The sequence below is a fragment of the Ceratotherium simum genome, chromosome 5, assembly GCF_057802395.1.
Source record: "Ceratotherium simum simum isolate JZ-2026a chromosome 5, ASM5780239v1, whole genome shotgun sequence".
Classification (NCBI taxonomy): domain Eukaryota; kingdom Metazoa; phylum Chordata; class Mammalia; order Perissodactyla; family Rhinocerotidae; genus Ceratotherium; species Ceratotherium simum.
Genome location: NC_141904.1, coordinates 3,861,297 through 3,885,038, shown reverse-complemented (window position 1 = coordinate 3,885,038; position 23,742 = coordinate 3,861,297). Strand labels below are relative to the sequence as shown.

Sequence of the window (23,742 nt, the reverse complement as noted above, 5' to 3'; positions counted from 1 at the left end):
AGCCATTACTGATGGGCATTTAGTTTTTTTCCAGTTTTTCTCTATTAAAAACAGTCCTGTAGAGCATATACCTGTCCATGTATTTTTGTGCATCTGTTCCACATTTTTGTAGGAAGTTTCCTAGAAGTGGGATTGCTGGATCAGCAGCTGTGCATCCGAATGCTGAATGATATTTTCAGATAGCTTTCCAGAAGAACCAATTTACAGTCTCACCCAGTTGGATTCTCCAACACTGTTATTAAAAATCTTTTAAATCAATTCTAAACTTATAGGTAAGAAAAGCCAGGTCATTTAAATATAAATTTATTTGCTTTTTAGTGAGGGTATATATCTTTTCACATTTTTATTGTCTGTTTGTATTTCTCCTGGAAATTGAGTTTTCATGCCCTTTCCCCGTTTTTTAGAAAGTCAGGCTGTTTCTCTTATTGACTTGTAAGGGTATTCTACCTGTTTAGCTCCGCCTGGCATCATTGTATTCCTACTTTGGGCATTACCAACCAGCTGATGCCCCTGTTGATGTAGCGGGAAACGGGCCATAGATAAAACCTGAGTGCGTGTGGCTGTGTTCTAATAAAACCTAATTATGCACGCCGGAACCTGAATTTCATCTAACTTTAATGCAACAAGAAATTTTATTCTTCTGATTCTTTTTTCCCTGCAAACATTTGAAAATGTAAAAGCCATTCTGAGGTCACAGGCTGTACACAACAGGTAGTAGGCTGGATTTGGCCTGCAGGCTGTCGTTTGCCACACCTGCTTTAGACTGTTTCTGTAAGGAACCACGGAGAGAAACTGCCCATAACCAGCATTCTTAGGACTTGTTAGCACTGCATTTTGTTTGTCTCATCTTCTGAACTTTCCAACTTCTGGACCTGAGTCTACAAAATTTGTAAAGTTATTGTGAAATGTGGGATTTATTGTGTATATTATAATTCCTAAAGCTGGAGGTAGTGACATGTTCTGTGTGTAATGAGCACTCCATAAATACTGATCTCTCCATCTGTCTTGAATGAGTTTAGTTTGATGTTTGATATAGAAGTATGTGCTGTCTAGTGTCTTTAAATAAAGAATTCCCAACAAAGTGTGTTTAGAGTTTAATGTAAATTTTTCATATTATGTATAAAAACATAGATAATTCAAACACTTTGTAATTCTTTTATAAAAGTACCGTAACACCTTTAGTGTTTCTGGTTTTTTCTTTGTGTTGTGGAAATTGTCATCCAGTGAATTAGTTTAACCTGAAATGGGAGATTATTCTGGAAATCTTTACCCACTTTGCAGGTCCCAGCACCTCCTGTGGTCCTGGTACCTTGCTGTGGTCAGTGTTAGTCCACTCTGCACCTCTGCCTTGGGTGGGTTCAGGGGTGGATCTACCCTTTATTTTTCCCAATTGCAAAATAAGAAGGTCATGTTAGTTGATCTCTAGTTTCTCTTTCATCTCAAATATCCTGGTATTCTTACAGAACGTGCACACTTAGAACATGAGAGTGAATTGCATTAGTCTGTGTGGCAGAAAAGGCTAGCTGTTGTCCCAGTGGTATGTAGAGTATGCATCTTTTTTGACTGGTGTCTCCGTGTACATCTCCACTGACATCCAATGTTCGCTTGTGACAGTGCCGGTGGAGAAAATGCGGCCACCCGAGAGTAGGTGCCATTTAGAGAACCGGATGAGTTCAGCTTGCACTGAAAGTTAGCTCAGCTGAACTTGCGGGGGGTTTGGATAAAATGGTTTATCACTGAAGTTCAGTGAATTTCCTTATACTATAACTCACCCCTTTAGTTTCTTCTCACATTATATATAGATACTGGTATCGATGCCTTCTATTTGAGAATCACCTCTGAGGATCATAGATAGTGGAGATAAATGATGCCAGCTTCCGGGTGTATTATGTATGTATTGTGTTTATATTAAAAATAATGAGTATGGTTTATGTGGAAGCAGACAACATTGTAAGTCAGACCCATTGTTTCATTCACATGTGAACTAACTGATGTGAGATGTCACCTTCAGAAGAGACTTTGCCCAATAATGTGTCATAAAGCAGTGTTGGCAACTCAGCTTTCTCCAGTGGGTTTGGTGTTTGACGTAGGAGTATATAGGAGGTGAGTCCTGGGATCTAGTATCTTTGAACAGAGAAGTTCCAACAAAGTGTGATTTAGAGTTTAATGTAAACTTTTTGTTATACACACAAACAGGTAATTCCAAACATTTTAATCATTTTCCTGTTAATAGTTATGCTGTGCAACTGCGTAATCATATTTAATCTGTTTTTCTCACTAAAGGAAATGTTTATTAACCCAAGCAGCAGGTAGTTTCTAGAAGCTAGTTAATAAAGTAAGTGTCAATGACAGTGTTTTATTTACTGAAGTTGTCAAATATTAGTAAAACTGGTTTCTCTAGTGTTAAGGAAATATTAATATTTTTTGGTATTAGAATTTCATAAAAATAACTCCTTATTTTGATAACTTTATTTGCTATTTTTGCTCTTATTGGAATGATATCTTTTAAACCTCCATCTTAATGAAAAATTAAAAAAAAATTCAGTCCAATCAATTACCATTTCAATTAGTTTAAATCCTTTAGGTTTTTGCTAATAATTAAAAGCTAGTAGTTATTATTCTTTGCATGTCCCACTTACTTCAATTTTTCTAACGAGTATCACAATAGGTCAGCATCTGGTTAGGGGACTAGGATGTATATACATCTTAATTTTTGGTCAGAAGACTTTATCAAATTTATCATTCTTCCTTAGTTGATTATAAAAAAATAACATTGTGATCAATGATGTATTTAAAGAATTACAGTAGATACGATTGCATGGCTACCCATTTTGCCTGAACTCTACAGACCGTGAATTCTGTGTAGTTTTGCATGGAGCGTGGGATTGGATGCAGATTGTTTTATTACTTAGCTACAGGTTAGCTTATTCTTCTACATTTTAAGATAGCTTTTAATACTGGAAAAGTAAATGAAAAGTACTTCTGTAGTCTTCTATTACTTGTTTAAAGAGTTGTCCTACTAACTCGGCTGCTGCTTAGTCAGTGTTAACATTTTTACATAGTGCTTTCCTTTTAGGCCTTCCCCACACTAGCCCATGAACTGTTTCCTCATTTGTTTACATGGGAGTCTCCTCACTTGGGTCACCACTATCCTGTCCTTTCTTCCTGTTTTCTTGGGTTGGAGATGTTGCAGACTTGGGGCACTTCAGCATACTCATCAGGGAGTGTTTGAAGGACTTGCAAAGGAAGAAGTAGATGAAGGGGTCCAGGCACGCGTTTAAGGACGTTAGCCAGAGAGTGCTCTCCTTCACGTAGAAGAGAGTGTTCTCAGCAGCGCAGTCGAAGACGTCCCGGGTTTGGCTCAGCGTGTAGGGAATTCGGGCAAAATGGAAAGGAACAAAACAAATAAAAAACACAGCAATGATAATGAAAACTTTGATGTTCACCTTTTTCCTGGGGGCTTTGCCCATGCCCCTTGTTCTTACATATGACCTGTACAGTTCTTTCGTAATGAGCGTGTAACATACAATGACTATTAAAAAGTTAATCCAGAAAATTACTTGACAGATGTAATTGACGATTTCATGCCAGACCAGACCAAACTCTGATTTGAGGAAAGAGCATTTCTTCACATTCTTGTCTCTCGGCCTCCTGTTGGTCAGAATCATGTTAGGCAAAGAGAGTAAGAACATGAAAGCCCAGATGACAACAGAGAGGATCTTAGCCCCCAGGAGATTGTTGGGGTTGGATGTTTTAAATGGCCTGGTGGTCTTCTGGTAGCGATCGATAGTTATCAGTCCCAGGAAGGAAATACTGATATACATTGTGAAGTAAAATACGACGGAGGTCACCTGGCACACAAAGGTCCTCAGGGGTCCTGTCCCCAGTTTGGCATCGCTGAGGATTTTGAATGGAAAAGTCAGAATCATGAGAAGATCGGAAATGACTGTGTTCTTAAGAAAAATAATAAAGTTGGATTTACTGCGGATTTGGAAGAAAATCCTCATTGCCAGGCTGTTTATGGTGAGTCCAACGAAAAACAGGACCGTATAGAGGAGCGGGAAGAGGACCTGGGTGATTTTGTAATCTCTGGTGCATAGGCTGCTGTTCCCAGCCGCAGAGGTGAGGTTGTCCATGGCGGCGTTTCTTCTTTGGTACCTAGAGAGGGAGGAAGAGGATGGATATTTTCAGTCCCAGAGAGTTGATTTTGCTCTTATCTCTGGGTGTCCCTTTTTTGGACAGCCTTCTCTAAAAATTGGTTTCTATTCCTCATCGTGGCAGTTAGTGGGAACACAGAAAACTGAATCTCGAAATACTTCACTGTAGCAAATATTCCATCTCTAGCAAAGTAAAACGATCTGAAGTATATTATATGAAGGAGTGGATACCTTGGATTTCTTATCTGTTGAATGTTTGCCTCTTGTAGTCCCTTTTTGATCTGAGGCAGAAGCCCACGTATATTTATATATAAAAACTAGAAGAGAAATATCTGCTCTCTGCTTTCTTTTTCTCCAGCTTCATCTCCATGCCTTTTAACTTTTTTGTTTCTATTCACAAGTCACTTTTCCTACACCAGTCTTATTCCTGGACTTCGTTTGCTCTAGTCCCATCAAAGGTTCTAAGGGGAAATGACTGAGAATTGCTTATTAGAATTTTAAAGTCAAAAATGGGAAGAAATCTGTGTACAATCACTTGGAAATTTATTGTTAAAAAAATACTGGTTCAGAAAAAAAAATTTCCTTTATAATTAGAATCTGTTTCTTCTCCGTATTGCTCAATCATTCATTCAAAAATTGGCCTCACAGAGACTCGTTCTTTAGCTCCAGTGTTTTAACCCATGTGTATTTCATTTCCAACCTTGCTCAGTATATTTGAAGATTTCACGTATATGTTCTTGAATATCATTCAGTACAAATTTTAAAACAGTAAAAATTAAGGATATGGCCTCTGTATGTTGTCATTTGTTGGCATTCCTCACAACAGCTAGGGCATACTTCCTAGATTGATGGAGTGTATCCTGGTGGCTAAAATAAAATGTCAAAACCATGTCCTTGTGTGGATCCACTAGTTATTATACCACAACAGGCAGCTATCAAGAAAACTAACACTTGACTTGAATACATTATATGACATCTAAGTTTTGAAATTTAAAATGAAATTTGTCATATTTTCATTTCATCAAAGACAAATAGAATTGATTCTACATAAAATTGTTCCCAAATATGACACAGTAATTTTAAAGATTTTATTTATTCATTTTTTTCCCCCCAAAGCCCCAGTAGATAGTTGTATGTCATAGGTTCACATCCTTCTAGTTGCTGTATGTGGGACTCGGCCTCGGGTTGGTCGGAGAAGTGGTGCCTTGGGGCGTGCCCGGGATCCGAACCCGGGCCGCCAGCATCAGAGCGTGCGCACTTAACCGCTAAGCCACAGAGCCGGCCCAGACACAGTAATTTTAAAAGTACAAATATCTGAATTAAAAAAAAAAGCTTCCATGTAGCAGATTCAAGTATGACAAAGGTAGCACTAAATTCCCCAAAATGCCAGTGGAATTCTTTTTGTCATCCTTTAATTATTGAAAGTGAAGCAATTAAGATTCCTGTGGTCAATATTATGGCTTCAATTTTCACCACCTCCTCACCTATTTAAGTTAAAAACAAACAAACAAACAAAAAACCCAGTATTTAGTTGCTAACAATGACACTGGTATTTAAGCTTCCCTGCTGTTTGCTCTTATTTGTGCTTTCTCTGATAGTTTTGGAAATTCTACTTTAGGAATGCTCATTCTGTGTAGACTGTAACTTATTTAACTAATGTTCTTGATATTGAGAATTTCAGCTCCATCCAAATTTAAGTCTCATTTTACACCCCAGGAAAAATAAGTAAGACTATTTGCATTTTATTTCCACGCTCTGTATAATTTTTTTTTTAATGAAGAGGTTAATGGTTGTCTCTAACACCGTTTGTGTGGCTTGCATTTTAATTTTTATTCCAAATAAGTGCTTGCATTGATATTAATTGTTAGGAAAGATTTCCAATTTTAAGAAAACTTGAAAAAAATTACACACACATCACAGTGTAAATACATATATTTTTCAAATACTTCTAGATGCAAAAGTTACCTGGTTACTCTTGATTCTGAAGGATTGGGATGTATCCAGTAGGTGGTAGTTAATGCAACCTGCAGAGTGGCATCTGGTCTTGTCCTCTTAATGTCTTAGCTTAGTTGTTAAAACTCTTTTTGATAAAGAGTTTGCTGAGCTTTTATCAGTCAAGTCTTGAGTGTTCTAGAGAGAAATAGAGGGAGAGAGAGGGAGAGGTCTTCACAATCAGATTTACCTTCAGACACTGCAGACTGACAGCTGTGCAGACACTGGATTTCCGTCTGACTGCTTCTAGGACTTCTGCTTTTATTTCCCTGGGAAATGTGGGGCAGGGTGGGTGAGCACTCATCTTTTAAAAAGCAATTTAAAATCTTGCGGCTTTTTACTGAAACCTGCCGTAGAGTTGATGCTTTATGAGTTCTTTTGGTTATTTTCCATGCAAAGGATAAATCCAAGCTGAGATCAAGCCTTTCGAGGTCTGCTTCCTGGAGAAGCTCGCAAGCTTGCTTTCTCAGATGATTATTTACCTGAAAACGCATTGTGCTCGACATTGGGTGATATATTACGTTTTAACAAGTAATTACATTAACTAAAAATGTGTGCTTGTTAGGGATGTTAAGTCTCTTGCTCTTTGTTTTTTCCCTGGTTAATAATGTCATTATTTTAAATCTGTGTTTGATCAACTCTTTGTAGGAGAAACAGTTTCCTCCCATTATAAATTATAAGAATCCACAATCACATTAGAAAAGAAGAACAGTTGTATTCATTGCCAGGCTTATTATATAAAGTGTCTTTTATGCTTTTCTTGAACAGAATTGAAATATAAACAAATTATTCTTCTTTCTTTTAACCTGGCTTTTGTTTTTTTGGGGAAATATATCATTAAATTAAGGGATCCTTGTATCACTATTACCTTAATATAAATAGTATTGTGGGCATGTACACACACACACTGTTTCGAACTCTAATATCCTTCTGTTACCAGTGGAACCACTGGGGTAGATGCCTTTGCTGGGAACATGTTTTGGTTATTTCTTCTGAGTTTTGCATGTGTCTTTCTCTGCATATGTTAATCTTCAGCAGTGGTTCTTGAAGTGCAGAACAGCAGCCAGGCTTCACCTGAGAAGTTGTGAGATGTGCACATTCTTGGGCACTGAACCAAGCCCTACTGACTCTTTTCTTTGGGCTGCATCCGTCATCTGCATTTTAATGAGCCTCCAATTGATGCTGGTGTGCGCTGAGGTTTGAGGACCGCTGATTTAAGCTCATGAAAGTAATTTGTTGGCATTAAGAATTTGAAATGAAGCTACGAATTTGAGTAATTTCATTAGGAAATTTCCGTTACATAATGATCCTGATCTGTTAGTCATCATGTCAGTTTGATATTAAGGTCGTGGAAAGATTAGTATTCTTAAGTTATTGTTATTTTAAAGTTTGACTATTGCAGTAAACAAATCTTAATTTGTTGATTTGGAGACACAGATTATACTTTTTGATAGAATTTTTATGCTGCATGCACTTCACACTAATAATAGCCAACATTTGATTTCTTATGTTGTCATGAATTAACTCCTTTAACGATCTCAACCTCTCTCTGAAGTAGATGTGCATATTGTTTCCACTCTCTGGATGAGGGAAAGCCGAGGAGCAGAGCAGTGAAGTTAACTAGAGACCCAGTTCCAGCGCATGCTGTCCGACCCCATAGCCTGCGTTGGTAACCACTGTGTGCCTGAAAGTCCTCCCCATCTCACTGTCTCCCAGACCCCTACCTGGCATGGAGGAATGGGGATTGACTGCCATGAATGGCATGGCTGCACTTTCAGGAAAATAGGAGTCATACTTTCCTTTACAGCAAATTATAAACTCTAAAGGATGTTTATGAGGTGTGTCTAAGATCTGCAGATAAAACAAGGCTTGTGGGGAAAGAAAAGACTATTTTCAACAAGTTAGTATGCCATTCTAAAGGAGCACCGGCTCAGAAGACTGAAATCCTGTACTTCATTGAGAACTTACATCTCCAGAAACCTGAAGGTCTGTGAACCGGGATCTGAGGGGAGAGGAACAGCTCCAGCTCTTGATCTGAATGCCCCCTCTCCCTGCTCTGGTTTGACTCACGACCACACCCGTGGGTGAACCTTCTCTGTGATACTTTCTCGTTGGAGGATGACTGCCAATTACCCACTTAGACCGCTTGACCCTGAGAGTGACTAAAATCTGTAAGTGAGAAGTGTCTCAGGTTACAAAAGTATATTATACGAGTAGAAGCAGAGCAAGTTATGCGCTTGAGCCTCTCATTAATAAACAACGGCAACACACACAGTTTGTTATTGTATGTGTTACTACTGGGAGCAGGACTAGCCTTGAATGATTTGGTTATTTTCTATGATTGGGATGACTTAGAAAAATGAACTCATACCCCAGAATTTTTACATGCAGTGGTTTAGTTGTTTATTTATTTTGCCAAGTCTGGTAAAGGTAATCTGCTTATCTGAAAATATTTGCTTCAAATGGGATTCCTCTGAACCCAGAGGGCCATGCCTGAAAAGGATCCTATGGTTGTTGTGGAACCAGATTGGGGCAGGAGGATGGCAAAGTAATTAAGCCATTCGATTAGCTCTTAGGCTGTGTTGGTTCTAACATTTTATGGGTTGTAAATGTAGTCATTTTGACGTTAGTGAATGTTTCGATTGAGCACCTGCATTTTGAGGCAGCATTTTACTTGTGTCATCTAGCTTGGCTTTGCCTGTGAGTATAGAAATTTAGGTTAGATGTAAGACCAATACAAAAAGTAAAGAGTCTTGGGGCCAGCCCCGTGGGGTAGCGGTGAAGTGCGGGCACTCCGCTGCTGGCGGCCCGGGTCCGGACCCCGGGTGCGCACCGACGCACTGCTTGTCAGGCCATGCTGTGGCGGCGTCCCATGTAAAGTGGAGAAAGACGGGCAGAGATGTTAGCCCAGGGCCAGTCTTCCTCAGCAAAAAGAGGAGGATTGACATGGATGTTAGCTCAGGGCTGATTTTCCTTTCCCCACCAAAAAAAAGTAAGGAGTCTTGGACGTTGGGGTGTTTAGCGAAAGAGAATGCTACCTCTGGTGATCCAGTTATTTGTCATCCCCGTCTTGAGTACTTTGCTTGAAAGTAGAGGACTGATGTATGCAGTTAAACCCCTGGGCATCCATTATGCTCCTAGGATGCGCTGAGTTTGTTGGGTAAAGGCCTGCTTTCAGCCCTACTGTGGACTAGAAGCTGTCATAGGACAGAGATTTCCTATGCAAATCTAACTAAAGGATTTTCTTAAAGAAAGACTACCCCAGGTCAGGTGAAGAAGCTGCTAATTTCTTGTTCCTTGAGCACAGCCTCCCGCGCCCAGAGAACACCATTCTCCCATGCCAGCCTAAGGCTTATTACCTGTGAAACATTCGTTTGAAGTTATTTTATTCTACACAGCATAACGTGGCATATTAAAAGATTCAGCTAAAGGAAATAACCTGTTTTAAGAGTTCTTCATATTAATAGATTAAAATAAAATTCATTGTTTTTTAAAAGTATTTTTTACTTCTTTTTTTGGAGATGAGGTAGGATACTGTGCACAGTTTACTTCATGATGTATACTGGGTTTGCATTTGAATATTTGAACATAGAAAATTCAAGAGTGTTGGGGGAGTTGGAAATGCTGCATTTTGTTTTATTAGGACAATTGCATCTACTTCATCTGTTTTTCATTAGTGTTTAGAAGAAAAGGAAGCACATTCAGAGTGGGGTTTGTTTATAATTCCCGTTCAAAAGAACATTAACTGATTAATTTTAAAATTCTACGATTGTTGGGTCACCGTGGAAATATCGGAAGATGTGAATAGGGGAAAGGAGAGTACAGAGCTCTTACAACCTCGCATCCTCACGTCTTTGTGAGCACACACGCATTTTGGCAACGTTTCTAATCACTTATTTTAAAGAAATGAAGATGACTTAGAGCGTACTTCAATTCAGTTAACTCCAGTTCTTCCTTGTAAGAATATTTGTCTCAAGAGACATATTTTAATTTCTCTAGTGCAACCAGCCCCCCCCAGGCTTTTGGATGTCCATCCTCCTAGTTTCTTGATCAATTAAATCTTGTGAGTGTGAGATGTTATCTGGAGAAAGAAAGTAATTGATCTAGAGGATGAGATTTTCAGAACTCAGTTTACAGGGGCGATGACCTGTTCAACCCAAGGACAGCAGCGGGCTAGCGTGAAAGGGATAACTAGCCTTCCGTGGACTCCCCAGCTGTGAGTCTATGGACAATCCAGTTGATTCTTTCTCCTGCCCTACAAATGTGTCCTTCAGGGTATAAATAATAGAGTAACTCTTTGGTACTGATCTCCAATCATTGATATTACTTACAACAGTGCAACTCGAGAGTGTTTTAATAATACTTATTTGAAAGAGCAGAGCTCATTGGTACCTTTGGAAATATTTGGTCCATCCTCTTAGGTTGACCTTATCCTCATGTAGTATAAATTGCTATTTGAAGCCTTACATATTTTCTGCATGTACAGAAAACTGATAAAAACAAATCTCTTAGGCTATTGAAAAGCAGTCACCTTTCTCTGCCTTTCCTATTTGAAGACTAGTAACAGCTATCATGGTTTTTCTAAAAATATTAGCTATCAGAAACAAATACCGTCTTCATACCCCATATAGTGGTTGACTGGTGATTCTTTTCCAGCTAAATGCATGCTGCTCTTGCTTTTTTTTTTCCCTGAGGTAGATCGGACCTGAGCTGACATCTGCCAATCCTCCTCTTTTTTTGCTGAGGAAGACTGGCCCTGGGCTAACATCTGTGCCCATCTTCCTCCACTTTATATGGGACGCCGCCACAGCGTGGCTTGACAAACAGTGCATCGGTGCCCGCCCGGGATTCGAACTGGTGAACCCTGGGCCACGGCAGCAGAGCGCGTGCACTTAACCGCTGTGCCACCGGGCCCTGCTCTTGCTTTGTAATTCATCCCCTCACTCTCAACTCCTGACTTTGCCTCTGGCCCAGCTCCCTGAGCCTGTCAGGGCCAGTGGACTGACACGAGCTTTTCAAGTCCCTCAGTTCTTCACGTCCATATTTCCCTGTATTTTCACCAAGTGTCTTTTTTCCCTGTGGTTCAGTAGAAAGACGTCTCCATGTTTCTTTCCCAGTTAATCCAGACAAGAGGCCGTGGTCTCCTATCTCCTTTATCAGTCATCTCCAATCCGGGTTTCCTTTATGGAGACTCCTCTATTTGAAGTGTAGCTTTGAACAAGAGTTTGCTGTTGATTATCCTGAGAAAACTTCCCTTCCCTCCCCAGCTCTTCTTCTCCATGCCCGACTACTCGCAAATGTGGGGCACTTCCCTCCCCTCCTCTAGCTCACCATCTGTTCCTGCTTCCACCCCGTTTCCTGCTTTCTGCAACACCGCTCTAGAGAAACCCCTCTTTTGAGGTTCACTTGTGGTTTTCTTTTAATAAGCAAGTCAGAGGGGCCACATCCGTTGTGACTTCTTCCCTACATTGGACTCTGTTGATGGCCCCCGTTGTTACATGTCCCCTCTGCTAACTTCTGTGACCTTTCCAGTCATCTTGTTCATTATGGGGAGAGAGTGTGGCTCATTTGATGGCTTGTTTATCATCTCTCTTTGTTCTTCCCTCTGAAAGATAATGTGGGGCTTGCACCCCTCCCGTGACGTACTGCTCTTAGCCCTAAGCTGTCACCTCTGCAGTAGTCGCCACGTCCAACCACCTAGTAGACATTTATAGTGCATTTCCACCTACCCCTCAAATTCCTCTCACCCAGAGGTAAATTCATGAGCCCTCTGCCCTTATAACCTTCCCTTTTCCCTCCAACAGACTGTATCTAGTGAGTCCATCTTGAAATCCACTGAGATGCACATTCACTTAGATGTCTGATCCATTCCTCACTTCCTTCAGACACCTGTTGATTTTATTTCTTATTTTTTATTCCCGCCACTAAGACCTGGTATACACCTTACAAACTTTTTTGCTCTAACTTTCTCTCTGCTTCTCCTTTCTTCTTTTCAGTTTTGTCGGCACTTATCAGGTTAAGTTCCCTACGAAACTAGTTTTTGTTCTTATCTTCAACCTTGCCCTATTTTTTTAATCATGTCTTTTTACATTAATCCACTTATTTATTCATTGTTTCTTGTATTCAACAAATATTAAGTGCCTAATCAGTGCCGAATAAGGAGAATATAAATGTGAATAAAGCAGACCTGGGTTTTCCCTCACAAAATTGACAGACATTAAACAGACACCTAGAGAGTAAGTGAATTACACTGTGGTAAATGCCCAAAAGGCTCTCCTCCCCTCCCTGCCCCTCCTGTGGTGAGGGCTTTCACTAAACCAAGGTGACAGAGTGGCCTGGCGCTGTAGTTGTGTATGGCATTTCCACAAGCGAAGCTGAGGCTGTTGAAAGTATTTTAGGTGGTGGAAGGAGCGACAGCAAAGGAAGGAAGTGCCCCGGGGTCGTGGGGACTTTTGAGTGATGTGTGACACTGTGGATGCGGTTGCGTGCGAGAGCGAAGTGGAAGTGTAGAAACAGGTGGTGGGCGCTGTGTCTGATACACACCTCGTCTCAGTTATTCTCACAAACACCTCTCAAGGAAGGTGGCGGCCCCCCATTTTCTCAGAGGAAGTGTCTGAGGCTCAGAGAGGCTCATTTTCCAGGACCATGGAGTTGGCAGGTGCTGCACCCGGAATGCAGTCTCGCCCTCCCTTACCCGAGCGTGGGCTGCTGTTGGAACAATGTGGAGCCGTAGCATCTGTGTGATTGTGATGAGCATGTGGATCTTCCCAGGAGACCTTCCCTCCCCATCCCTGTTTGGGTTTCTGGCTCTGCAAATGCTGCTTTGCTCACGCTGAGTCTGTGCTCCTTGAGGACAGACTTGACATGCATCCGTGCATTTTCTCAGGGTTCCTAGAACCTTGTCTTGCCGTAGGTGGATACTCTATAAACAGGTGTTGACTGCCTTTGCTAACATCTTTCCATCACCCCTCACACAGAGGGTTACATTAGAGCCATCTGACAGGTACCTGGACAAGTGAGTGGCACTGCCGAGTTCTGTACCTTCTCAGTGCCCTCCTTTTCCCTTCATGGGCTCCTATGTACACATCCCGCCAGACAGAAAAGAAATGTATCAGTAATGCAGTGTACCAACCACACAGATCGCAGACTGACACGCAGCTCAGGTTGTTCAGATGTGCAACCAGGTGTAGGCATTGCTGCCTGTGTCGGCTTATCCTGTGCTTAGTTCTGTCTTGACAATTTGGGGGAGATTTGGATGCTCAGGATAGTAAATAGCAACAGCTTTTAGAAGAGACTTGCTCCTAGATTTTTTTTTTAAAGGAGGCATATTTGAACACTTGAAACGTTAATAATTATTTGGGGTTGGGGCAGCAAGATAGGTTGGCAGAGTATACAACTGTATAATAGGAAAGGAACCAGTGTAAGGAGAAGTGGTGTCTTGAATGCAAGGGTGTGAGAGAGACAGAATGACAGAAAGAGACAAGAGGAAAGTGACAGAGACGGAGAGAGAAAACAGGCTCTCTTTTCAAGGCTACAGAAGCCACATGCTGTGTTGTGCAGAGTACACACATGTCTGGAGTACTCAAGATTAAACACTGGAATTCTCCAGATCCCAAGGATTTTTCCCTCTTTTGCAGCCACTACTCACTATGAACACGGTACAGTTTGTTTTTCCTGGGAGACGTTCTTTCTCGTGTAAGCTCCTCTGGATTAGACGCTGTTAGGAAGGGTAAGCACTCAGTGTGGGCAACAGGTACAGACAGTAAGGAAAGGAGAGAGACTGGAGGAGAGAGTTGGGGATTTTACTAAGAAAATGGAAGTGAAAGAGATCCAAGAGAGAAATTTAGATAGAAAAATTCAAAAGCAGGCGTAAGAGAGAACATGTCTCTCACTGTTTAATTAACTCTGGCTAAAGAATATGTTTAGTGGTGTATCTCTGTTCTTGTTATGCTGTGACTAAATAACTTCCCTTCCTGTGTGGGAAAAAGTGTGCTTGAATTCCCTGTGACTGTGGGGCAGGGCTGGAGGGTGGTCCGGGAGAGGAAGGTGCTGTCAGAACATGTTTGCATTTCCAGCTGTTTACCTCACACCTCATGAGACCTGCGCTCTTTATTGTTTTGTCATTTGGAGGTAAATATCCATGTATCTCACACTGTCATGTTGGAAGTAAATGGAACATTTTTTTATAAAAGTACTTGAAGATCCTAGCAAGATCTTTTTTTCTAAATATAAAATATTTAATGATGCTGTATTAAGAAATAACTTCAAGCTTACTAAGAAGCAACATTTTCCTTGAGGAAGAAGTATGACTGGGTAGTATGTAATAGGATATGAAATTAACACCGTGCTAAACTTTAAAAGATGAAACGTTTTTTAGTAGTCAAAACTTACTCTGGAGGGTACGCCCACATCAAGTGCTTCTTGCTAGACTTCAGGTCAGTTGACACTTTTTTTACTTGAGCAGTTCCAAACTGGAAAAACAAAGTGTTGCCAGTGGAGGCTGAGGTGAACTGAGAGGTGGGTGGTAGGATGCCACACCGCAAGCCGGCGTGGAGATGCTGTGGTCAGTGCATGTCATGGGTGGGAACAAGAGCTTCAGGATGCATTTTCTGTTTTTCAGGATGAATCTTCAAGTCATGAGTGTAACCAGCGCACAATCCTTCTTTATGGAGTGGGCAAGGAGCGTGATGAAGCGAGGCATCAGCTGAAGAAAATTACCAAAGATATTTTGAAAATCCTAAATAAGAAGAGCAGCACCGAGACCGGGGGTGAGGAGTCTTTGCATGTGCTCCATCGTGCTGTCCTCAGGCTCCCTCAGCACATCCTTATCAAAGGGTACACGGCATGGTCGCCAGTGTTTCCTCTCCCGAATGACTGTCACATTGAAATATGAGTCAGCACGTTGACATTTTGAGGCCTTGGGTCCATTTATAGTAATCTTTGTATGAAAATAGCATGTTCTGTAGATAGATTTGGGTAATTTTTATTTTCTACTCTTTTTTAATACTTACTAAATTTTCTACAGTGTTCATAAATGAAGTACTGAAGCGAGAGTTTGATAAACCCTTAGTCTAGAAGAGGTCCATTTCCCCCATTCTTGTCCGTCCTTTTAGCTCATGGTTTGCTCTGGGTGCTCATATTTGCGTGATAATTGAAAATTATGATGATGTAGCTGCTGATCCTTTCTTACATTATTCAGAAGAATAATTGCAGTAGGTCGTGGGGGCTACCCATAGCACCGGATAATTTCAAGTAAGAAAGAAAATTGGTTCCTTGCTCTGTACGCCTTCTCTACTTGCAATAATCTCTCCCCATGCTTTTACAGAGTTTTTACAGTGAAGCTATGCCTTCATGTTATGTCACCACATTGCATAATTGGATTTTGTAATTGTCCACTTCACATTTGCCTAATTACTCTTTTCAAGATTTGTTTGTTTTATTAGGCAGTCCTATGATTGAAAATATGATATCATTATGTATACTCCACTCCCACCACTGGTGTTTGTTTCTCTAGTACTTAGATAACACAGAGAAAGGCAAGTTTTGAGTTTTCCCTATGCAAACAGCACACTTCCGCACTTGGCATAAACCACCCCGGGAACCCTGCTTTGTTGCTCAGTACAAAACAAATACTTTTTTATGAACCTCTCCAAAGAGGATCCAATGTTTTAGACTCTAACTGGCTGAATTACTAGAGCTCATCCACGGTGGATCTTTCCTGCAGAAAAGTACAGAGGTACCTAATGCAGAAAGCTCTCTTTTCTCTCCACCAGTAGGGGCACACATGCAGAAAGAAGGTACAAGGGCAACCTGTTTTCAGTCTGACTGTGGTGGTGCAGGGGTCTGACATGGGATGTGGTGGTCCTGAGAACACGATAGGAAAGTTCCCTTCGTGTGATCCACATCACAGTCCCTCACTCCGTCCTGTTGCCAGTTAAGAATCTTGCAATACTCTGGCTCCGTGAGGGGACAACCCAGAATGTGGAAGGGAAACGAAACCTGTTGTTGTAGGCCTGTCCTTATTGGGCCTGAAAGAAAGAAACTGCTCTAAGAAAAACTATCAATTTGTTGTTTTGCTGTTTTCTCTCTCAGAGAAAAGAGGAAATGGGTTGCATTTAGAAGGTTGAATTTAGAAGCCCTGCAACTAGCTAACAAAGAATATTTGAAACTACTTTTTGTATACGTGGAAATGGGGTGGACACTATCTCCTTTAGAAGGTTCAGTAATACATGTTTTATCTATATTAATTTTGGCGAGTCTTTCCAGGTCCTGCAGAATTTTCGTTTTTGGAGGGCTGAGAGGGGTGAGAAGGGGAAGGAAGCAATGTGGTATCCTTTTCTGTTGAGTCTGCTTCCTTCCTCCACGGAGTCTTTAATGCCAGACTGTAGTCTATCCTGTCCTTGTACCAGTCTCTTAAATAAGCAGTTCTCGCTTATGAACTCACAAAGAGAAAAACATTGTTGTTCAAGCTGCTTTTTGAGATATCAGTAATAGAAGCACCAATGTGGAGAGGTGTTGTCAAAGGAGATTTTTGTCTTTCCCTCTTTTTAGATAAAATTCCTCAGCCAGAAATGTGTTAATTTGGGATGTAGTGAGCTGTCTTCTGATAAATGGTCTAAGTTCAAGTCACCACTTGAAGCCTAGCATGCTCACCAGAAGCTGGCTAACTGTGCCTCAGATTAGTGGAAATTTGCCCACTTTTTTCTGCAAGGATGAGGATTGATAAGGCAGGAAACCAGAGCTTGTGTTGGCGTGTATTGATTTCTGGCCACACATAAAAATATGACTGAAGAACTCACTAGGAGTGTTCTGAGACCAGCCAGGCCTTCCCTGGGTGAATTGTCATCTAGTGCTTAAATGGCATTTCCAGCTGAACGAGGTCATACCTCATTTTACATTTGCATTGACTAGTCATTTTTGGTTTTCAATAGTATGTCTTTTGAAAATATTAATGAAGTTGACTGTAACAATGTCTAAAAGGCCAAAACTTCTGGGATTTAAAGACTTTTTAAAAAGGAAAACCAAAAATAAGCAACAAAAGAGCAATAATATATATTATGAATGCATATTAACATAAGACAGATGAGGGAAATCTATGAATTATGACTATATTGTAACTCATGTAAATATCATTAAAATAAACTATTCCATTGAGAACCACCACTAATTTCTTATATTTTTCTTTGAAAGTAAATGTAAATTGCTGAGAATCAATTACGTCTTTTCTATATGAGATTTTAAGTTAGCTATATGTAAGTAACTGGAGCCTATTAGCAAAACAAACAAACAGACAGAGATGCATTTGAGTTCTCATGCTGGATCTGCTTCCTCATGTCTGTGATTTTTGTTTCTTTATTCATTTTGGTCCCAGGAAGGACTAAATAATTACGTTAACTTCAGTTTTAAAGCACATTGTAACCAACACTATTGATGTGAGCTTTCAGTCTTGGATCAATGATGTTAGTATAAATGAAAAAATACAAAACTTGGATATTTTAAACATGCTCATGACATGCAAGCAGCTATATTGAAGGCAAAATTCCACCGTTAATTTGTGCCTTTGAGAATAGACATTGAAAAACAAGTAGGTTAATGAACTTCTTAGTTCTTGTTCTTTGTGTTTTGTTTGGTGTTATTTGACGAAAGTGGTGCAATCTTATACCTTATGTTACTCAGCACCTTTTAATTCTGATTTACTCTGGTATCAGGTATTGTTTGTTTGTTTTAGGAAATTAAGACGAAACAACCTGGGGTTGTTTTTTGGGGAGGAGGGGCTTAAACTATAATTGCTTATTGATGAAGGGGAAGTCTACTTTTTGTTACTTTCTAAAACCATTATATTTGCCATTTGCAAAATCTTTCTGAGTTCAGTGAAATCCCTCCTGTGTCTTTAATAGAGAAGTATGTAAAGTGACCTTTGTTCTCTCAAACTGAACTTAATCCAATCTTTCCTTTTCCTTTTTCGTTTTGTCTTGGTAAATACGTATATTCAGAAATATTTAAAAACAAGATCTAATTATTTTTAGATCTTACCCTTAGAACTCTTGAGAAGAACAAAATTCCCTCTTCTGGAATAAGCAATATGTATAAAATTTTCTTATTGGAATTTTCTTCAAATTTCTTTATGATGAATTCATCAATGTAGCACTTTCCCGTTAATGTGGAGTAATTTAATTCTTGCTACCCCTAAAAGTGTTAGGAATCGTGTACCTTTTTTAAATATTAAACTGTTTGGAAAAAATATCACAGTAAGTCTCCTAAGCTGCCGGTGAAGTTACCTGTTATGTCAGAGTGAGCCTGGGTGATTTTTTCCCCTTCATTGTTGATATCATCGCATTTTAAGTCAGTCAGTTAGAAATGTTCACAGAGGCACATCTCATAGTAGCCAAAATCTAGGAACTACTCACTAGAATGGATAGATGGGTAGTATAGTGTTACACATTGGTATACTGTTTATGAATGAGAATTATTAATTTTTAGAACAAATTAAAATTACCTCAACAATAGAGATCAATGTCAGAAGCATAATGTTGAGTGAAAGATGCAGATGTTACACGTAGATATTGTGTAGTTCCATTTGTATAAAGTTCTGAAGTGGGCAGTACCACTCCCCGCTGTTGGAAGTCAGGATTTTGGTCCCCTGGGGAGAGAGAAGTGACTGAGTGGGCCGGTGGGGGTTTCTGGAGTTCTGGTATGTGATTTTGTGATTTGAGTTTCATTTCATCAGTATTTAATTTGCAGAAATTCATAGCTTTTGTGCACTTTTGTTATACCTCAATAAAAAATATCCATCCAGAAAGTCAAGAGATTCTGTTAAATGGAAAGTAATGAATCTACCGTGTTTGTTTAGTTGGAGATGAAGGACAGAAAGCCAGGAAGAGCAAACAGGAGGCCTTTCCAACACTGGAGACCGTGTTCACCAAACTTCAACTCCTGTCGTATTTTGATCAGCATCACGTGACGTCTCAGGTGGCCGTCTAAAGCTGTTTGGTTATACCTGTGGGATATTTACATGTCCTTTAACGTTGCATTCATGCAGTATGTTTTTGGCTTTAGTTGGTTTTATAAACATAACGTAAACATATGGAAGCATCTCAAACTATTGAGTAGTTCAGTTTTAACTGTCAGGTTGCCTTCAGAAGAATTAACTTTTCTCATGAAATTATTTTTACCTTATGATAATAATCAACACTATGTAAAATAATCCCTAATGCAATACTTCCATTTTGGTTCTACATTGCTATTGATAAGGGGGAAATCTGTTGATGACCGAAATAAAATACTGTGCAGTTGAGAAGAAACCAAATCTGTTCTGTTTTACAAATCCATTGATATTCAGATAGATATTATTTGGAAATTAATCAGCATTTGTAAATTAATCAGCATTTGCAGTTGTTCTCCCTTTACGATAGTTAAGTCTAGATCTTAATGACAAGTTGGCTTATTTCTTCAAATTATAGTTGCAGTAAGGAAGTTTGATTTGTCCATGATTTTGCTTTCTGTAGAAAGATGTTTTAACTTTCTTCTAAGTAGAATCACATATAAATTCAAATTTCCTACTTAAAATATTAAAATAATTTGTGAAATAAAAAATTATCTGGAATATTGGTCTTGTAATTATTTTCACTCTTTTTTTACACAGATCTCTAACAATGTGCTGGAGCAGATCACAAGCTTTGCGTCAGGAACGTCCTATCATCTCCCTTTGGCTCACCACGTTCAGCTCATCTTTGATCTCATGGAGCCAGCCCTGAACATCAATGGACTAATTGACTTCGCAATACAGGTGTCAAAGAGACCCTACTTCTCTCATGTTTAGGAAAGCAAACCTGCCAGGCATCATACAATTTAAATTGAGCCACCTGATGCATTTCTGAATAATTGAGACGTTATGAATCAACCGTATTCAACTAGCATTTTAATTGCACCTGTGGTTCTAGTTTTCAATTAAATAATTATAATATGGTGCTAAAATATGTAAGTCATTTAAAAATGTGGGAGTTTTGAGGACAGTTTTATTGTCTTGTTATTTTGCTTAGGAAAAGGTGACAGTTTCTTTGCCATTTATAACACTGTATTTTAGGTTAAGAGTAAAAAAATAAAACCTTATCATTTGATTTGTCCTGCTGTATTTCTTATACATAAACTTGAGTTCATTTATCATCTTATGTTATTAGTGAATAGAAATAAAACTTGGTTTCTGTTGCTTATTCTGTTGGAGGTGTTGGCTTTGTTAATAACAAGAAAATAATGATAAATCACTTCTGTTTTATGAAAAAGAAGGGTAAAAGGGGAAAAAAAGTGAGAGGTAGGGATGTTCTTCTCTGAAATTATCCAGTCCAGAAATTTGGGCTGCCATGAAGTTTTGGTGACCGTTTCAGTATTGGGTACTTTCGGATTGCATGTACCATGATGTCTAGACAGAAGAAAAACTGTATAATTTGGTAAAGGATTAACAATAAAAACCAGTTGAATTAGTTAGGGTATGTTTTCTGAGACTGTAGTTGTCTGTGTTTACGGTCCTGGGGCAGGATAAGGGGCAAGATCGAGCAGCGTTAGAATGACTTAAGATATCTGTGGTTTGTCAAGTTAAATGTTTTTCCTATTTGTTTTGGCAGCTGCATTTTTATTGCATCTTTTCTCCCCTTGTAGCTCCTAAATGAACTGAGTGTTGTAGAAGCCGAGCTGCTCCTGAAATCCTCCAGCCTGGCAGGAAGTTATACCACGGGGCTGTGTGTCTGCATTGTGGCTGTCCTCAGGCGGTACCACAGCTGTCTCATCCTGAGCCCCGACCAGACAGCCCAGGTGTTCGAAGGGTTGGTATATGAAATACCATTATTGCTTTCACATCCTGGAATGTGTAATTCCTGATGAAATATTACAGTGGTTTTAAGAGAAAAATAGTACCAATATTTGTTTCAGTGAAAAGCTATAACACAGTTAAAGAATAATTTTGCAAGAAAACGTTTACCAAAGAAGGAAGTATAAACATGAAAAGTATGTTCTTTTTAATAAGGTGTAATTCCTTCCTCCCTGCCCTCCCCCTTGTTTCTCAGAGTGTAAGCCAGTCATTTATAGCACTCCATCATCTGTGCTGCCCAGCATCGTGGCTTGGTGTGAATGGTGAATATGTGATAGCTACTTTGTTATGTAATTTCAGTTTACATTTGGAGAATCAACACCAAATCAGCTTTGCTGCTGCATGCACTCTCATCTTAGAGATTTACTTCTTCAATTTTATTTCTTTTATAAGTTAAAGATGTCTTCTGACAAGGGTTAATCTAGAACAAATGACTTTCTTGCTTCTTACTCTTTTTTGGTTTGTGTATATTGTAGGCTAAGGTTTTCTCTACTACCACTAGTGAAGTTGGGCTAAGCAATTGCCTGATATCATCCCCATTAGAGGCTGAGGTTTTGGGGGCCAGCAAAGTATAATGAGCTCTCAAAAAACCTGTACTAAGCTCCTTTTTGTCCACTGCAGATCATTTTCCCCAGGGCTTTCTGAAAAAAAGACAACTTGTTTTTATTTTTCTTCTGTTTTTCCTGCTGGGCTCAACAGAAACATGGGGTTGTTGGTTCCACAGTACATTTTTTTGTAATCTGGTACAAGCAATCAATTTATACTCTGCTCCAGAGTGGCAGCCCTTCAACAGCAGCTTTTTTGGGGAATAGGTAATACTACCACATTAATTGAACACACAGATTTTTTTTTTTTTTTTTTTCTTCTGAGGAGCATCAGCCCTGAGCTAACATCCATGCCAATCCTCCTCCTTTTTTCCCTTTTTTTTTTATTCTCCCCAAAGCCTCAGTAGATAGTTGTATGTCATAGTTGCACATCCTTCTAGTTGCTGTATGTGGGACGCCCCCTCAGCATGGCCGGACAAGTGGTGCATCAGTGCGTGCCCGGGATCCGAACCCAGGCCGCTAGTAGCAGAGCGTGCGCACTTAACTGCTAAGCCATGGGGCTGGCCCCTGAACACGTAGATTATTAAGTGAAATCTGAAACATCCCAGATACTTTTAAATGTGAGAACATAAACATCTTAGAATTCGGGGAATATAGAACTCTTTCATAACCTTCAACTACTCTGTAAGGGTGAGTAATTAGGACCATTTTATAAGTCAAGGAACTGGAACTCAGTCCTGTTAAATGAAGTGCTTGGAGGAGGGATGTAGCCAACATCACAGAGCTCATACATCTCCCGGGCAGCTAAGAGCCTTTCTAACTAGGAGTTCATTTATACTGCTTGATTTATACCACATTTTTTTTTTTTTTTTTGTGAGGAAGATCAGCCCTGAGCTAACATCCATACTAATCCTCCTCTTTTTGCTGAGGAAGACCGGCTCTGAGCTAACATCTATTGCCAATGCTCCTTCTTTTTTTTTCCCCCAAAGCCCCAGTAGATAGTTGTATGTCATAGTTGCACATCCTTCTAGTTGCTGTATGTGGGACACGGCCTCAGCGTGGCCGGACAAGCGGTGCATCGGTGAGCGCCTGGGATCCGAACCCCGGGCCGCCAGTAGTGGAGCGCACGCACTCAACCGCTAAGCCACGGGGCTGGCCCCTATACCACATTTTTTAAACTACAGAGACCCATTAGCTGGTCATGAAATGAACATAATAGGTTTTGACAAGTATTTTTTTGTTTTTGTTTGTTTTGAAATTTACTTTAGTATCATTTATTTTGACAGTTTAAATTTATGTTCTATGAAGTGTTCATAAAATCATATTTGATAGTAACTTTATTATTTTTTACTTTAATATACATGGTAAGGATAAGTATTTTCCCTGAAACTAATTTTTTTTGTACTTATATGAATGTATATACTGGATCTCAATACAAAATGTTTTTCTTACCTCTAGCGAGTGAAGACATATTGAGAGAACACTGACTGCTGTGCAGTAGATGCCCAGCAAACTCGCACTAAGTGTTTGTTGACTTGAATCACAAAGTAATTCTGTTTTCCAGAAGAGTAATAATCCAAGTTATGTCTGGATTTTTTTTTTTTTTTACATGTTAACCAGTGAATGAATCATCCACTTTCTTCTTAATTATGTGCCGCTTCTGCTGTAATTGACAGCTTTTGTCAGCTGCCTGGTGGCCCCATCTGCTGCTGTCACCTCACAGGGTTTGGGATGCTCCACTGCCGTTTCCTCCTGCAGCTCCCTGGGCGTCACCTGTGGTACTTGTGATTCCAGTGTCCTTCTCGGCCTTGACCTCCTAGGCTCCCTCTGGCTTCCCCTGTCCTCTGAATAGTGCAGAGAGCTCTGCACTGGGAGTCTGGAGACCTGAGCTCTCCTCTTGGATCTGATATGAACCAGCTCTTAGCCTGTGTCAAGTTGCTTCACCTTGCTGAACCTTAGAGCCTTCTTTGTAAAATGAGGAAGATGAATCAGATGATTTCTAAAGCCCTTTGCAGCTTTAAAAATCTGAATCATCCGTGACACTATTGTAGTAGTGTTAGAAGAATACAAGATGGTAGTGGAATTAGACTCCCATATAGGTGGATGGACCACTTGTGTTTACTTCTGTGTTGTCTGAACTTTTGTGTTGTATGAACTATGGCCAAAGAGGCCACCATTCTGATTTGGG

At 39.8% G+C, this 23,742-nt stretch overlaps 2 protein-coding genes across 12 annotated transcripts in view; one reads left to right on the top strand and one right to left on the bottom strand.

Moving 5' to 3' along the window:
* Window positions 1–23,742, top strand: part of MED12L (mediator complex subunit 12L) — a 320,889-nt gene that overhangs the window by 223,433 nt on the left and 73,714 nt on the right. For all 11 annotated transcript variants that reach the window (XM_087430389.1, XM_087430382.1, XM_087430388.1 and 8 more), the window contains 4 exons: window positions 14,770–14,917; window positions 19,000–19,118; window positions 19,792–19,935; window positions 20,802–20,965. In XM_087430389.1, the coding sequence (XP_087286515.1) occupies window positions 14,770–14,917; window positions 19,000–19,118; window positions 19,792–19,935; window positions 20,802–20,965 (575 nt within the window). The remainder of the gene's footprint in view (window positions 1–14,769; window positions 14,918–18,999; window positions 19,119–19,791; window positions 19,936–20,801; window positions 20,966–23,742) is intronic.
* P2RY12 (purinergic receptor P2Y12) lies at window positions 3,117–4,136 on the bottom strand. Its single transcript, XM_014788788.2, has one exon. The coding sequence runs from the start codon at window positions 4,134–4,136 to the stop codon at window positions 3,117–3,119; it is 1,020 nt and encodes a 339-aa protein (XP_014644274.1).

What these genes read in the sequence shown, in the direction of transcription:
- P2RY12 (XM_014788788.2), bottom strand. Translation starts at nt 4,136, where the DNA reads ATGGACAACCTCACCTCTGCGGCTGGGAACAGCAGCCTATGCACCAGA.